General features: G+C 42.7%; 1 protein-coding gene across 1 annotated transcript in view; it reads left to right on the top strand.

Moving 5' to 3' along the window:
- The first annotated feature begins 2,523 nt into the window (after positions 1-2,523).
- LOC126188653 (spidroin-2-like) overlaps positions 2,524-18,486 on the top strand; it is a 165,278-nt gene continuing 149,315 nt past the window's right edge. Inside the window, exon 1 of the mRNA XM_049930256.1 lies at positions 2,524-2,622. Coding sequence (XP_049786213.1) covers positions 2,524-2,622 — 99 coding nt within the window. The remainder of the gene's footprint in view (positions 2,623-18,486) is intronic.

Genomic DNA, 18,486 nt, shown 5'->3' with positions numbered 1-18,486 from the left:
TTATGGCTGTACCAACTCTTGTGTATGGTTACGAATCATGGCCCAGAGATAAACTTCACGAGATATGTTGGGGGACGCCGGCCGAGGTGGCCGAGCGGCTCTAGGCGCTTCAGTCCGGAACCGCGTGACTGCTACAGTCGCAGGTTCGAATCCTGCCTCGGGCATGGGTGTGTGTGTTGTCCTTAGGTTAGTTAGGTTTAAGTAGTTCTAAGTTCTAGGGGACTGATGACCTCAGATGTTGAGTCCCATAGCGCTCAGAGCCATTTGAACCATATGTTGGGGGCAGTAATAAAACGGATAATACACTCCTGGAAATGGAAAAAGAACACATTGACACCGGTGTGTCAGACCCACCATACTTGCTCCGGACACTGCGAGAGGGCTGTACAAGCAATGATCACACGCACGGCACAGCGGACACACCAGGAACCGTGGTGTTGGCCGTCGAATGGCGCTAGCTGCGCAGCATTTGTGCACCGCCGCCGTCAGTGTCAGCCAGTTTGCCGTGGCATACGGAGCTCCATCGCAGTCTTTAACACTGGTAGCATGCCGCGACAGCGTGGACGTGAACCGTATGTGCAGTTGACGGACTTTGAGCGAGGGCGTATAGCGGGCATGCGGGAGGCCGCGTGGACGTACCACCGAATTGCTCAACACGTGGGGCGTGAGGTCTCCACAGTACATCGATGTTGTCACCAGTGGTCGGCGGAAGGTGCACGTGCCCGTCGACCTGGGACCGGACCGCAGCGACGCACGGATGCACGCCAAGACCGTAGGATCCTACGCAGTGCCGTAGGGGACCGCACCGCCACTTCCCAGCAAATTAGGGACACTGTTGCTCCTGGGGTATCGGCGAGGTCCATTCGCAACCGTCTCCATGAAGCTGGGCTACGGTCCCGCACACCGTTAGGCCGTCTTCCGCTCACGCCCCAACATCGTGCAGCCCGCCTCCAGTGGTGTCGCGACAGGCGTGAATGGAGGGACGAATGGAGACGTATCATCTTCAGCGATGAGAGTCGCTTCTGCCTTGGTGCCAATGATGGTCGTATGCGTGTTTGGCGCCGTGCAAGTGAGCGCCACAATCAGGACTGCATACGACCGAGGCACACAGGGCCAACACCCGGCATCATGGTGTGGGGAGCGATCTCCTACACTGGCCGTACACCACTGGTGATCGTCGAGGGGACACTGAATAGTGCACGGTACATCCAAACCGTCATCGAACCCATCGTTCTACCATTCCTAGACCGGCAAGGGAACTTGCTGTTCCAACAGGACAATGCACGTCCGCATGTATCCCGTGCCACCCAACGTGCTCTAGAAGGTGTAAGTCAACTACCCTGGCCAGCAAGATCTCCGGATCTGTCCCCCATTGAGCATGTTTGGGACTGGATGAAGCGTCGTCTCACGCGGTCTGCACGTCCAGCACGAACGCTGGTCCAACTGAGGCGCCAGGTGGAAATGGCATGGCAAGCCGTTCCACAGGACTACATCCAGCATCTCTACGATCGTCTCCATGGGAGAATAGCAGCCTGCATTGCTGCGAATGGTGGATATACACTGTACTAGTGCCGACATTGTGCATGCTCTGTTGCCTGTGTCTATGTGCCTGTGGTTCTGTCAGTGTGATCATGTGATGTATCTGACCCCAGGAATGTGTCAATAAAGTTTCCCCTTCCTGGGACAATGAATTCATGGTGTTCTTATTTCAATTTCCAGGAGTGTATAAGGAATGAAACAGTAAGATCAGATTTAAAAATCTTTCCAGTTAATGACAAGAGGGAAGAGGACAGATTGAAATGGAAAGATCATGTCGAAATAGTGACAGAAAACAGATTGCCAAGATGGAAAGAGAAAATTAGGTAGGTTGAAGACGGAAGGATGGATCACAGAGATCAGAAAAGGTAACTACAACACCTATTCAGAAATGGTTCAGATGGCTCTGAGCACTATGGGACTTAACTTCTAAAGTCATCAGTCCCCTAGAACTTAGAACTACTTAAACATAACTAACCTAAGGACATCACAGACATCCATGCCCGAGGCAAGATTCGAACCTGCGACCGTAGCGGTCGCGCAGTTCAAGACTGTAGCGCCTAGAACCGCTCGGCCACCTCGGCCAGCAACACCTATTCCTTGGAAGGAGATGATACTAGGTTTCCTGATACTTTCGATCAGATATTGTATGTGGTACAGTGGGAAGTACAATGAAATGAACGTCACAGCGGTTTGTAGGTATATGTGTAGCACAGAACATACTATTTGTGTATCAGTCATTTCGGAGAGCTACGGGACAGCGGCGCTGGAGACGCCGCCCCTGGGCAGCCGCTCCCGGCGCGCTTTCCCGCGCGTGAGATCAGCGGCCCGTCCGGAAGCGCCAACTGGGTCACCGCCGGCACCGGCACCATCGGCAGAGCCGAGAGCCGTCCCCACCAGAGGAAAGCGCCCGCCCGCCTATCCACCGGCTGCCGCGGCGTCGCCGCCGCCGCCGGCTGACCTTGAACCGCGCGCACAGTCGCCCAGATGCCGCCGACGCGCGAGCACCGCCGGCGTCACAGCCTCTCCCACACCGCGATGCCGTCGCTACCGCTGCTCAGCCTGCTGCTGCTGCTGCTGCTGCTGGTGAGTAGCCAATCGTACACCGATCTTAGCGTCGAGTGTAGCACCGTCTGAGGCACCGGGAGTGTAATACAACAGAGACTCTCACGGAAACAGCCCCCATGGCACTGGTATTTACATTTTTTGATGAAACTCTTGGTGTGTCGAAACTAAATAGTGACCCGAGTGCCTGCAAAACTTAATAGTAAAGTCAGTATGCTCTCTTTTCAATAGCACATTTAGTGCACCGACTCATTTTTACTTGCCGGCCGGTGTGGCCGAGCGGTTCTAGGCGCTACAATCTGGAACCGCGCGACCGCTACGGTCGCAGGTTCGAATCCTGCCTCGGGCATGGATGTATGTGACGACCTTAGGTTGGTTAGGTTTAACTAGTTCTAAGTTCTAGGGGACTGGTGACCTCAGAAGTTAAGTCCCATAGTGCTTAGAGCCACTTGAACCATTTTTACTTATCGGATTGACTTCCTTCTCAAGGATTTCGCTATTAGCCTGTTTCGACCTGTCATGTCTTCAGGGGTCGACCAACAACATTTCTCGCAGTACGATGAGGTCTAAGGGCAAGGTGTGCAATTTTATTTTCCTCCATACGTGACTTTTGCAAATTCTTTGTTTATGGAAATTCTGCAATTCAGTGACAACATATTCAACCGCTATTCATACTTTTCGTTGCATTTTTAGTGTTCCGTGGGCCAGTATGTAAAAACGGAGCCCTTATGGGATAGCTTTGTCGTCCGTCTATCTGTGTGTCCGTCTGTCCGATTGTTAAGAACCCTTTTTATCAAGGGGCGGGTAGGTGTATCAAGTTGAAATTTATGTGACGTATTAAGGTCTACGGTCCCTTGGTGATGTGAAACTTTCAACGTTTTGAGTCACTTCAATCAAAAAATACGTCCATTTAGCTCATATATTTTGATACTTGACAACTCACTCGTCAAAACCTATACCTGTACTGACCTACAATCATGAAATTGGTCAAGAAGCACGGTTTCACAGTACGAGTAAAGTAAACAGTCTGAAACTCGTTAAATTGTAATTATATCACATAAAAATATCTATAGCCATTTGAACATACACCTGCCCAAAGCATAATGACGAACATTACTGCATGCAAACGTAAAATGTAAGTTGTAGTCATGTTTCAGTGAGTAAATAGAAAATAGTTTTTTAATTTTTCTCTCTCTACATTTGTAAGCTGACGTCCCCTGCTGGCTTCTTTTTGTATGTCCAGGCCTCTCTGAGGAACTACTACAGAGATTTTGATACGGTCTTAGTTTTTCCGGGACCAATACCTTCCAGTATCGATATTGATAACAGGCAGTAGTTGTTGAGATTCTCGATTCCCAGGTGGGATGAACTCTTTATGTACACAACTGAGTTTGTTCGAAATCTCACTGCGCGAGTCCTACTCGCAGCCAGCCAATGTTTTTATCTTTTGGGAAGTGCCAGTAAACCCCTCCCTCACTCCCGATTTCTTAAAGAATCGAACTCCCATGTATGAAACGACATCAGACGTCTGCTTACTTAACAAGTGAGTTAATGCATTAAATATTTGCTGTTAAGAACGTAATCGAGAAGAAGTTTAGAAAAGGTTTGAAATTATGGCTCATATGGCTCTGAGCACTATGGGACATAACTTCTGAGGTCATCAGTCCCCTAGAACTTAGAACTACTTAAACCTAACTAACCTAAGGACATCACACACATCCATGCCCGAGGCAGGATTCGAAACTGCGACCGTAGCGATCGCGCGGTTCCAGACTGTAGCGTCTAGAACCGCTCGGCCACTTTGGCCGGCTTGAAATTATGTTTAAAGTTCGTTCGAAGTCTCTAAGAGGTCTCATTATCAAACATTCATGAGTATACTTTGGTCAATTTGAAAAGCTTGTTTTTTTATGCAACTTAATGTTTATGACGTTATATTTCCTGAACTGTTTGTCGTACAATGATAGAATTTTGGTGGTGTGTTCAATAGTATACGCGGGTACTGTCTGAAAAATCTGTTGCGAATAGAGTTAGTAGCAAAGAAGCAATAAATTAAAACGTCATGGCTATTACTGAAATGTTACTGCATAAAGAGCGAAAATTTAGCAAACTATAAACTTTTTTCCTATCATTATTTTGCAGGGGGCTGCAGCGAGAAAAATTTTCTACGTTTGAGGTTATGTGTAATGTTTGTGCAAAGTGGCTAAGTGCTCTCGTTCTCAGCTTGACTTACTGTGTTAAGTGTTAAATAGAAGATACCTCTTAACGAATAGATTAAGACAGATTTTTAAATTTCTAAATTCTATCTATAATTATGTGAGATACTGAAAAATCAGATTTCTGTCGCCACTAAAAGTCGTTACATAGGCAACCTGCAAATGGAACGGGCGGCCATGAACCGGGTTAGCTGTTTAGTAATGCAGATCCTCTCACCGATGTGAGGAACCACGTGCCACATGATTGTATCTGCTTTTATGCACCCCACTTGCAGTGTCAGCACAGCCATAGTCTTATAAAATCTGAATCCCTTCTCTCACCTTACCCTTCGTTGCTCGCCGTATAATTGCGTAAATATATTGAAATCGATGAAGTTTTTTCTTCACTTCATCATCCTTGATAGGGAAAGCACAACCAAGATAAATGTTCTAATGGTTGATCGTCAATTATCATCTTGGCTCTAATGGGGTATTTTCCTTAACATGTCTTTTTTTTGTGATGTTGTTGTTGTCTTCAGTCCTGAGACTGGTTTGATGCAGCTCTCTATGCTGCTCTATCCTGTGCAAACTTCTTCATCTCCCAGTACCTACTGCAACCTACATCCTTCTGAATCTGCTTAGTGTATTTATCTCTTGGTCTCCCTCTACGATTTTTACCCTCCACGCTGCCCTCCAATACTAAATTGGTGATCCCTTAATGCCTCAGAACATGTCCTACCAACCGATCCCTTCTTCTAGTCGAGTTGTGCCACAAACTCCTCTTCTCCCCAATCCTACTCAAAACCTCCTCATTAGTTATGTGATCTACCTATCTTATCTTCAGCATTCTTCTGTAGCACCACATTTCGAAAGCTTCTATTCTCTTCTTGTCCAAACTATTTATCGTCCACGTTTCACTTCCACACATGGCTACACTCCATACAAATACTTTCAGAAAAGACTTTCTGACACTTAAATCTATACTCGAAGTTAACAAATTTCTTTTCTTCAGAAACGCTTTCCTTGCCATTGCCAGTCTACATTTTATATCCCCTCTACTTCGACCATCATCAGTTATTTTGCTCCCCAAATAGCAAAACTCCTTTACTACTTTGAGTGTCTCATTTCCTAATCTAATTCCCTCAGCATCACCCGACTTAATTCGACTACATTCCATTATCCTCGTTTTGCTTTTGTTGATGTTCATCTTATACCCTCCTTTAAAGACACTGTCCATTCCGTTCAACTGCTCTTCCAAGACCTTTGCTGTCTCTGACAGAATTACAATGTCATTTTTTGTCATAGATATCTGAAAATTAATTTTTTTTCATTAATTTATTGTCCGAAGGTCAGGAACATCAGGCCGTTTGATGGATCTAACAAGGAATTTTGGAAACAACGGAAGTGAAAGCAGTATTGGATAGAGTAAATAAAAAAGAAATATGTAAAGTGCTTTCCATTTATTTCACTCGGTTTTGTAAAGAAAAATCATTGTGATTGCAATGAAAAATTGGATATGTACTTTCTCTGTTTAATGGCTTTGATTACTCATTGCTGGGCAACATGCTTCCTGCTGAAGTACGGGCTTTGACTGTGCTATTTGGTACGACCGTCAGCGACATAGAGGCATTTTTTAAACTTTACGGCAAGTTAAAACTGTGTGTCGCACCGGGATACAAATCCAGAACCTTGCCTTCCGCGGGTAATGCTTTCACTGAATGAGCTACCCGGGAACGACTCACGACCTGTCCACACAGTTCCGCTTTTGTTAGTACCTCGCTCATTCTTTTCAAACGACATGAATCCAAAATAAGATGCAGCGTCATAGTTGTACTGACAAAACTGAACACAATACGGACGGATCCCGAGTTTACTCGTGTATCGCGTGCCGTCTGTTTTCTACACGCTGTCCGTACATGCCATCTGCTGTGATTTATTTTAAACTACTTATTTTATTTAAGTATTTACACCAGTATCAGATCTGATTGCCTTCATGTACTTTTTGATTATTTAGCCTTTTGATTGTATTGTGCTATTTCAGATAGTTACTTTTAGTCTCTAAGTTCCTTGCACTCTATTCAGAAAACGGAAGGAAATGAACGAATCCGAAATATTTTAAGAGATTTTTGACGATGATTCGCATATTTTTAGTCAGCATAAAAATTCGGATGAGAGGGTGAATGAAAGTTTTTATCGTGCTGAGGACGATTTTAGTCACAGCGACGTCATTAGAGCTGTAACGAATCGTAAGGTGGCAGTGTTTTCAAGTGATTTCGGCAGTAAAGATAAAGGCGATCCTGTGCTTGTGATTCATTCGTTTTGTCACAATGTCCATGGTACATATGTCTGTACCACAAATATTTTTTTTATTTCCTGACGCGGTTCGGATACTGGACCTCATCAAAAGAACACGAACGAAGTAATACACAGTGTTTCGTCACAGTTGTCCGTACAAGTTTATATAAGCCCTGCATATCTCGCTGGATTCGCTCTCCTGGAAGGGAGAATATCGAGGAGAGTCCCTAAGGAACTGTTTTCAGAACGAAGTCTGACAGAAAGTTTAAAAACACCGCACAGTTCACTACAGAGTGGAAGATTCTTTTTTTTTTTTTTCCTCTCGACCCATAAGGAAAACATCTCACGAGTGGAGTACGTTTTCAGTCTTCCAGTCTGCCACTTCTCTTCGTTCTCTTTCAATAGTCCGCATCTTGTTAGTGAAACCAGTCAGCCGCGTACCTTCCACAATCCTTCATTGCCTTTTGCAGGCTCTCCCGTTGGGGCCGCACATAGAGTAGCGGCGCATTTAAAAACCGCGATTATGGACTAGCTGGGAAGAATCTATAACGTAGGCTTCACGTCGCAGCAACAACGACGGCGCAGAGGACGGTTATTCTGTTACTCCAAGAGTGGTTAGAGCCTATTAAACAGGTTTGCATTTCATTCCTTCAAGGCTAGTATGTTGTTGTCCAACCTATTAATGTTTCTCTTTCGTACAGCTTCTGCCTTGATCTGTACGGCCACACTCCACATTGTATTTTGGTACTCGTATATTCCATTAAATATTTACATTCACCTTGTCCAACGGCGGTATCTGGCGGCTCCAAGGAACTGCTGTAGCCCATCTGCTGTTCTTAATCTATATAGGATTTAAAAAAAAAGGTGTGATCAAACTTTCATGGAACGTTCCTGACACATACAGGAATAACGTGTGTTGTATGGACATGGGTCCGGGAGCGCTGTATTTCCATGTTAGACTAATTTTCTACTTCTCTTGACAATCACATGTATCATTGGAAACACAGAGAACTAGAATGCGCTAGCGTTACGTGAAACGTTGTCATACATTAATTTTCAAAATACGCTCTTGGTTACGTTCGTCAGAATGTACAGTAAGTCGTAATTCTTAGGTTCACCGCCAGTGTTTGTCGTTCCATTTGAACGAAGCTGATGTTGACGCTTGACTAACTTCTTTGCTTTGCTAGCATCAAGCACGTCACGTAGCATCACCGGCGTTTAGTGAACATCACGAACTTGGTATCCGGCACAGTGCAATGGAGGTGTGCTATAATTCAGAGTCGTCAGATGTTTGTGTGTTGCACGGATAAGCAGATGGTAATGGCCGTGGCGTTCCAGAACGAAATTGTCCAGTCAGGAGGGCGTTTGAAGCAACAGATAGTCCTCTTAGGAAAGCACTGTACGTTTAAGCCTAAACTCGAGACTGGGGGAGGCCTAGAAGAACGGGGACCCTGAACTAGAGGAGGAACTTCTTCATGCAGTTGAGGAGAACCCTAGTGTCATCATAAGCCAATTATCTGTAACAGGTAATGTTGACCACATGACAGTCTCTAGAATGTTACACCAGAACCATGAACAGCGTGTGCAGGCACTGTCAGCAGCTGACTTTCCTGCACTGGTACACTTCTGCAAATGGTTCATCCAACAATGTGCCAACCCGCACTTTAATGCAAATGTATTATTCTCGGAAGATTAATGTGTTGAAGAGTTGAAGAAACTTAGCTTTAAAATGGAAATGTTTCCGGAACCACGTCCATATAAATTTTTTTTCCTCTGCTTGTGAGTAATGTTTCCCGAAACTTTGGCCATACCTTTTTGTTAAACCCTATACAAACGATTTAGCTGACAATGTAAACAACCCTTTTAGATTGTTTGCAGATGATGCTGTTGTTTACCGTCTAGTGAAGACATCATAAGATCAAAACCAACTGGAAAATAACTTAGACAAGATACTGTTTGGTTCGGAAAGCGGCAATTAACTCTAAACAATAAAAAGCCCGATGTCATTCACGGAACTACTAAAAGGATTCCGTTAAATTTCGGTAATCCGATAAACCACGCAAATCTAAAAGCTGTCAATTCAACTAAATATCTAGAGATCACAATTACGAACAACTTAAACTGGAACGATCGCGTAGATAATGTTTTGAGGAAGGCAAACCAAAGACTGCGTTTTATTGGGAGAACACTTACAAGAAGAAACGGATTTACTAAAGAGACTACCTGCACTATCCTTGTCCGTCCTCTTATGGAGTATTGCTGCGTTGTATGAGATCCTTACCAGATGAGATCGACGGAAGTATAGAAAAACTTCAGTGAAGGGCAGCTCGTTTTGTATTATCGCCAAACAGAGGAGAGAGTGTTGTGGATATGATACACAGATTGGGGTGTCAACACTATAAAAAAAAAAAAAATAGATCTTTTGATGAAATTTCAATCACCAGTTTTCAGCACCGAATGCGAATATATTTTGATGACCGACCACCTATGTAGAGAGAAATGAGCATCGTAACAAAATAAGAGAAATCAGAGCTCGCACAGAAATATTTTAGTGTCCGTTTTTGGTGCGCGCTCTTCGGGAGTGGATCGGTAGAGACTTAGTCTGAAGGTGGTTCCATGATCCTTCTGCCAGGCACGTAAGTGTCAAAAGTAGAGTAGTTATGTAGATGTATATATAATCTTGTTTGCTTAGCGTCAGTATCTCCATCGTGTATACTGCGAAATTGCAGTTGGCCGTCTGATCGTGTCAAAGTTTTGTGTTTGTTTCGAAATTTTTTGTAAGTTATCTTAGCCACGTATTTTCAGTATTTGCGAATTTTTTATTGCTCTTTGGTCTATAATTTTCTTGTTGTTTTCTTCAGCAGTATCGGAAATGGTCGACTGGCAGCTCATTGCCGATTTCTTAGTCCTTGTGGGAATCCGAGATCTCGATCTTATTATTTACCATAATTACGAGGGACTGCGATAAAAAAAAACTTTTCAGTGATTCTTTACCTATACTTTGTTTTAAATTCAGTTCGTGCACGTAGAGAGAACGGAGTCTGATAATCCATTAACATCTGATGTTTTCTTTCACAAGGTGACATCGGACCGGCTAGCTGCAGGAACAGTAGGATCCAGGGCACTTGATAGAATGCTAAAGGCTTTCGGTAACTGGATCAAATGACTGTTGTTTATATTCTTTTATTAGTGTTGGTTTACGTTTCATTCAGGACGACGTTTCTTTTCTTGTGGGGACCCGTCAGCCGACAACAAGACCATAATCAGTCAGATAATAACAACTAGAAGCAGGAGCTTTACGCAAAATTTATTTCTCCCACTCTCATCTACTCATACTTCTTACTTGGTTAAATTCCCTCGGTTCATAGGACACAGTGTCGTATTATCATAGCGTTGTGATGCACTGGTCTGTTATTCGCTCGATGATGAAACGGTTCTGATGTAGTTTTGATGACTTCTCAGGTTAATGGAGACCTTGATTATCGTACATAGGCTTAAGTCTCGTCGGAACTGGTTAGCATCTAATAAAGAAAAACTGTAATGGTATTTAGAACGGCCGACGTTGCTGCGAATTGTGCTAATAAGTATGCAGTAATACCGTAGTTTTGGTCAGAAACAGGTCCTAAGGAAATGTAATATATTCGAGAATTAGCCCTTCACTCCGCAGCTGAGTCTACAGGAAGTTGCAAATGTAGTCGGATCTTCAGTTTGATTTTTTATCATAAATTTGTTTTCATTATTTACTGTATGTAAATGCGTTTCGTGTATAAGGGTGTGAGAACCATGTCTGCAGTCAAAATGATCGAGGACAAACTGGCAGAGAAATATTAAATTTTTGGTAATGAGATAACGCAGGCTGAAGATTCCTCAGAAATGCAACCAACGTCCTTGAGTACTCTTGATACATGTTTGTTAGTCTGCCATTCTATTTACGTTGAACTGCATAAAACATTTAGGAGTCAGAACTATTTTCTTCCAGATCTATTAGGGACGCCGTTGTCACGTTAAAGAAATATTATTTAACTATGCGCAGTACAAGGCAAACCAAAATTCAACCGATAGAATTTCGAAGGTTGTTCAGGGACCCTTTCTGAGTATTTTGGTATAAGGAACCAGTGGTAGCCGGTGATTCTTTACTCAGTAATTGCATTTAATTTGATTTCATACCCAAAGTTGTCTTTATACCTGCATTTCACTGAAAATATCTGCGCAACATCGCAAACGTCGACGCTGTGTGTTGCATGTCTTGTCTGGAAATAAACTTTTTCCATTTCCGCTTCATAACACTTTCATAACAGCAACACCCGCCTTAAGTCTTTACCCTTAAGCTGTTATCATTCAGCACTGCTCGTTTCTCCATCTTTTTTGTTTCGTTTTTTTGTTTTTCCGGCTGTGTTAGTTATACCTCAATAGTAATACTCAGTAGTATGGGTGGCTTTAATAATGGATTGTCCCATATGCACCTCGAGTGTTGCTTCACTGAAAGCAATACAAGAACGGCAACCACATCACTGCACTTTTGGGTCTGAGGGTTGTTGCATTACTTTGTGTTTTGTGTTCTAAGTTTTGGTGGTTGCATATTACAGGCCTTTTCACTCTTGTGATTGTTTTTTTAACGGAAACAAAGGTAACAAGAATGACAAATCGAATAACTCATAAATACGTTATTGATCTGTGACGAGTCACGAGAGACCACCCATGATACTCAAATGAAATCCCTTAACAACCTTCAAAATGTTGTCGTTGGTGTTAGACTTCGCTCTTTGTAACGCATTTCCCCTGTTTACTGATACGGGCGACAGGTCTGTAAGCCGGAGAAACCAGAAGATAGTGCGACCTAATGGGAGACGTTGCTGGCTCTTTCACTAAAACGAAAAGCACGATAAAGGGATAGAGAGAAAGGCTGTTCAACAAAGCTAGAGATCATTGTTAATAATGACAGTCATTTCTCCCAAACTGATAATTCAATAATGCTTTGTCGTACAAGTGGTTCAAATGGCTCTGAGCACTATGGGACTTAACATCTGAGGTCATCAGTCCCCTAGAACTTAGAACTACTTAAACCTAACTAACCTAAGGACATCACACACATCCATGCCCGAGGCAGAATTCGAACCTGCGACCGTAGCGGTCGCGCGGTTCCAGACTGTAGCGGCTAGAACCGCTTGGTCACTCCGGCCGGCCTTTATCGTACAGATAAGGCAAATTCCGCCTTTGGATACTGTATTATTTGTGGCTAATAAAAATGTTTTATCTATACAAGTTAGGAATCTCCAAGGATGTATAACACAAGCAAAATTATTCACTGACTTTCTATTTACAACTATATGGTGGTGTTTTTTTTTTACATTCTTTTTATGCCCTATTCATGCATCCATTTGTCGTTGTGTGTGCACTAAATGCATCTTGCGATTCGTGTATCACATTTAAATATCTCTCTGCAAATTAACTATACTATAGCACACCACACATGCTCAGTAAGCATGTAAGCTGCAGTGTACATATAGTTTATGTGCTGTTTGGTACCCCACAACAAACTACGTTGTTGCGCAAAATAATCTTCAAACTATCACCATGGGAGAGATCGAAGAACATATCCATGGATATACTTTTATTCTGCCAAGGGAGTTCATAGAAGTTCATACCACAAATAAGTATCATTAAAATGCGAATTGCAACAGCAGTGAGAACGTGATATTTATAGCATTGTATATTATACAAACTGAACTGACACAAAACGTTGTATGCAAGTAGTACGTGATATCAGTGGACAAATATTCTATCAGAGAAAACAGGGGAATCCATACTAAATAAATTATTGTGTGTTACAATGATTATGCTAACAGCCTTGCCGCAGTGGTAACACCGGTTCCCGTCACACCACCGAAGTTAAGCACTGTCGGGCTCGGCTAGCACTTGGATGGGTGACCATCCTGTCTGCCGAGTGCTGTTGACAAGCGGGGAGCACTCAACCCTTTTGAGGCAAACTGAGGAGCTACTTGGTTGAGAAGTAGTAGCTCTGGTCTCGGAAACTGATATACGGGCGGCAGAGCAGTGTGCTGACCACATGCCCCTCCATATCCACATCCAATGACACCTATGGGTTGAGGATGACAGGGCGGCCGGTAGGTACTGTTGGGCCTTCATGGCCTGTTCGGGAGGAGTTTAGTTTAGTTTTTTACAATGATTATGCATTACGTTCTAGTGGAATTAAAGCTATGAAGGGAGGAGGGTATTTACCCCCAAAGACAAAATTCCGTCTACGATTTCCAACTTGGTACGTAGTTTTCAAATTTTATGAAATTTTCACCATTTGAGTTGAGGACCTAGGTATATTTTTTATTTTTATTTTCTGGCTGGTGTTTCGGTGTTGAATTGGGGTCTTGAAGCGTATCCAGTGAAGTTAAGAATACTGCTGAAATCACAGGAATGGATCTCATACCAAAATACAAATATCTCGACTTAGTGCTGAATGAGTAAAAGCCAGTTTCAGCAAAAGTAGAAATCATACAGGTTTACGGGTTGCAGGAATTTAACACCAGAGATGATGTAAAAATAGGATTTAAAAGTATTATTCTGTCACGTGCAATTTTGGTCTTTATATGTTCGTATTTTATTTGCGTATCGCATATGTCAGAAATAAATGATGGAACAATCCAGCACGCTCAGAAGGTGCAAGAAAAGGTCCCAAGAGCTGTCAGCACGCAAGTAGGTGTCCCAGACCGAACACTCTCAGTCTCTCAGTCGAGTCCGAGCCATATTCGGTGATCCTGAACAATTGTGTACCCAGACTCACGCTTCTTCACGGTGGAATGCGCGAGGTCGTCAACATATATTTGGTCTTGGCTGGACTTGAAAGTAGCCTGCTCGAGCCCTTTTTACTTTATCAGTAAGGGCTGAGGAGGTTTCGATGTGCAGCTAATCATGAACAGATTGTGCACCAGTCTCCTCAAATGGTTCAAATGGTTCTGAGCACTATGAGACGTAACATCTCAGGTCATCAGTCCCCTAGAACTTAGAACTCCTTAAACCTAACTAACCTAAGGACATCACACACATCCATGACCAAGGCAGGATTCGAACCTACGACCGTAGCAGTCGCGCGGTTTCGGACTGAAGGGCCTAGAACCGCTCGGCCACCGCGGCCAGCCGGTCTCCTCAGCTGAACGCAAAAGCTCTGCACAGTGTCTCAAGGAGAGAGAGTGTGTGAAGCTGCTGATGGAGATACCTTCGTCGGATGATTTAAGTCCAGCAGCGTGTCCTTGTTGCTATTTGCGAGGAGTAGGTTATTGAGGAAGCACTGTGTTTCCCTTTGTGCCTTCCTACACAGCACATTTCTAGGATGGGTCGCATGAGCGTTTTATTTGCAATCTCCTTTGTGTAAGTTGCACTTTCCTACTATGAGTTGCTAATTCACGAAACAGGGGAATCATTCTACTCGTCTAAGGAGAGCAGAGTCTCCTCGGCTACGGTTTTGCTAACAACTTTGTGTTCTACACGAGTTCTCTAATTGTTTGAGCATGTATGCGAATTTTGTACAGGCGTAGCGTTTTTTTGTTCTAAGTCTTCTCTGGTGTGATGATTATTGCTTTTATCTTTAGACATGGAAAACAAATTGCATGTAGCTTCTGAACTGACGGAAGCTTTTCACGCATTGATTCAACTCCAGGGCACTAGGACTAGGTAAGTTCGATCGGTGTCAGATAATGGCGACTGATTTGCAAATGCAGGTCTGCTATTGGATCACTGCCATGGAAAATGCAGACGATCCATTGTTCTCTCGCGCTAAATACAACGGCTTGCCAAGTAATCCAGGTCGGCTCTCCAGTGTGAACTGGCATGAGACTTTTCGCTGGACAGAAGACACGGTACCGTGTACATTCAGAGAATGGTAATGGCGCCTTTAAGAGTGAAACATACTTTCGCGTCTCAGAATATTTCTCATACCAGTTGATGTCGTAGGTCGAGGATTAGTAAAAAATGGAAAGAAATTGTAAAAAGCAGTAAGTATTTTAATATGCTGGTACATCGTAGCACAACACAAACATAATAAGAATATCCGCATACTCAAACACAACTGCAAAGACATGTTAACATTACAGCCAACAATTCCAAATAAAAAGAATCAATAAGTGCCTATATCAATAAGGAACTGGTAGCCGGAATACACAAAGGAAGATTCTTTGTGACCCAGTTCTCCTACTGTCAGCGCAGAACCAAAGATCAGAATTCAGAATCGGTATGATTGATAATAGTATATAATATAAAACTGTTGCCATTCCAAGAAATAGCTGTCAAAACTTCTGCTGCACTCGTGTGCAACGTTATGTGCTGGTAGCCAACTTAACAGCGATAGAGCTGTCAGTGATATGACAAAAGGACAGCTAAGTCGTCAACAGTGCGTATGTAGAAGCTGTAAAAAACAATATGCCATTTATTTATGAAGGTTTCGTAGGAAATACAAATGAGACAAACAGCGGTGTCGTGGACAAAGAGAAATCTGTTTCGAAACGCGATCTCGAAAAAAATCGTAAATGTAAAAAAAATATATACTATCTGGCACTATGTGAGACAATGGCAACTGATCCGTTTTTCATTATTTTTTCTCCATTTAACAGGGGAATGTAAGTGGAAGGTTTATGACGGATATAGATCTCATTGGCTTCATTTGTACCACGTCAGTGGTCAAATGAACCACTGTGAAATACTGAAAAAGAAAAAAAAAGCACTGAGCGTTAAGACTGCTGAAGCATACCAAAACGTCAAAGCATTTTGTGTTGCAGCCATAAACGTATGAAACGTATTGGCTTAATACGCTACAGAGGAGATATATGAAGAACCGAACAACATTTATAGTGCAGCCAAAACGAGTTGGATAGACCGAAACTGTTAATAATATAGTCAGGAGTGATCAGCGGTGTAACAAGTCTTGGGTGAGACGGGCACGGCAAATTTCAACGATCTGCAGAGCAGAAGATATTAATGGTATTTTTTTACAGAACTGAGAAACTACAGATTAACTTCATCTGTACGTTAGACAGAAACGAGTGCCCACAGAGATGTTGTATCATTAGAAAAATGTGCGAGAAAGATACAGTAGATACATGAAACCGAGCTAGAGACACTACTTCTAACATAAAACAGAGATGCGCTGAGTTCAAGCTTGCCATTTAAATCAGATGAGTAATATATACCAGATCTGTATTTAGCTCAAGCACTTCACGAAAATATTTTTATCGCTCACTAGGACCAGGAACAACACGCCACCGTACGCTTAGAATGGTGGCGCTTGGCTCATAAGTAAGCCGGTTCGAATCCTGGTGTCGGAAAATTTTTACTGCCAGTATATGGTGTTCCTGATCACCGTTCTTTGCACCAATCTTCCTTACTAAATTCCAAACCTCTCCGCAGTGTCTCATGAAATTGGGGCATGTGACACTTTAAAAGTACCCTTCTACCTGTTTTCCGAATACGAAAAGTTTAGATAGATGTTTCTCACGCACTTCCGTAACGTGTTAACTAATACCTTGTTCCTCTATCAATAAGGTAAAGAGTACCAATATACTCATCTTATTAGTATTCGTTTGTGGCTACCGTTGTTTTCAGGGTGATACATGAGGACTTTTATTGGTACAGGTAGAAAACTAACACTTATCATTTTCAAAAGTAATACAGAAATGCGGTTCAAAACGTGGTCACAACATTATAACTCCTGCCGTTTTGCGTAACCTCCTTTCCAAACAGTTCCACAGCTTTTCAATTTACAAAAAGATTGCCTAACAAGGAGCGTATAGCAATGTAGTTTAACACAGATTTACGTCATGACTGTCCGTGATTACAGCCGAAAGTGAACAGCCTTCATTAGCGCCAAGAGAAAATATATATAATAATTTGAGCTGTTCTAGAACGTTCTTGAATAATGCAATCAAATTAATTTACATATTGAATAACCGGTAATTATAAGCGGCGAGAAAGAAATGAACAAAGTACGCAAGTGGTTATAGACTGTAAATCACATTTACGACGTTAAAAAGTTTGTATAACACTAGAATAATAAATGAAAGTTTCGAAGTGTTTGACTCGTAAATTTTGTTTACATTTCGCAAAATTTCAAATTTTATGCACGTAGCAATATTTTGAATGTAGTTCTATAGGTTTTTAGAATCAGGAGATCAAATGCTAACTATTGAATAATATAATATTGCTGGATACGTCATGGAACAGATTTTCGAATTACTCGAGTTTCCTTTGAAACTAAACATTACAATCTGAGAATAAGTTACATGTTTTCGGCATGCTAATATTCTTTAAAATTAATTTTCGGATTGTTTTAGTGTGTAATAGGATGGTTATTATCTTGTGGCTTTATATTTGGTTGTCTAACTTCACAAACAAACCTGAAATTTACGTAATTTGACTATTTAGGTTCGTCGATCGGGTTCTTTATTAGAAATATGGTAAAAGACTGGTATCGTACGATTCATTATATCAGTTTTTCCCTCGTTATGATTTGTTATAGACTGTTGATGGGGATCCGTCCGTCGACTGCGTACGCTATGCTCGACGGTCCCCTTGGGGTTATTAGAGAGGTGTAGGCTATGTGCCGGTCCGGGTATCACACTGTCACTTCCCTTTATTCATAACAACACAAACATTAACAGTACACTGCACAAGCACTCATGACACTCACTGACACGACAGATAGACACTTGACAGGCAAACCACCTCCACTACGACATTGCCTAGAACCTGCAACTGCTCCCGGGTGCTCATCCTCTGAGTAGATCATCATTATGTAAATAATTCATAATTTATGTCATGATTGTGTCCGTGTTTAGTAAATGACGAAAATGTGTTAGTGAACCTCCTCCTTCTCCTGTACATAGCCACTCTGATACTTGCAAGATTCGTCTGTTCATCTGATAACCTCATCAGACAAAGTATTAGACAGCCGTTTCAGAAAGCACGCAGGACATTGTGGAATGCCGCACATGGGGGAACCGGGTCATGAGACACAATGCCGCCGACGAAAGTTATGACAGTGGAATGATGCGTTTCATGCCAGCTGGTTGTGTGGAATAAGCGCGGTAAAATGGGTCAACATTCGGGTATGACAGTGTAGCACAAACGAGCTATCATGATTGGTCGTGCACTTGACCACACGGACAATGACGTTTCCCGATTTGTTGATCTATTTGCAGGGACTGCAAAGTGCCAACAGTGAATGGTGTACCAGTCGCAGCCATGTAACACGGCGTGAGAACAGCAATCATAAAAAGGTACTAACTGACATGGACCGGAGACGAGTGTTAGTCTTTGTCAAAGAAAATCGATTTCTAACACTACATGGTGTCGAGTGCCGGTAAAGCGTTTAACGCGCCCTGTATGGCGGCTGTGG

This window comes from Schistocerca cancellata, chromosome 5 (genome assembly GCF_023864275.1).
Source record: "Schistocerca cancellata isolate TAMUIC-IGC-003103 chromosome 5, iqSchCanc2.1, whole genome shotgun sequence".
Lineage (NCBI taxonomy): Eukaryota > Metazoa > Arthropoda > Insecta > Orthoptera > Acrididae > Schistocerca > Schistocerca cancellata.
Note: the sequence above shows the minus strand (reverse complement) of the source record. Positions and strands in the feature narration are given on the sequence as shown.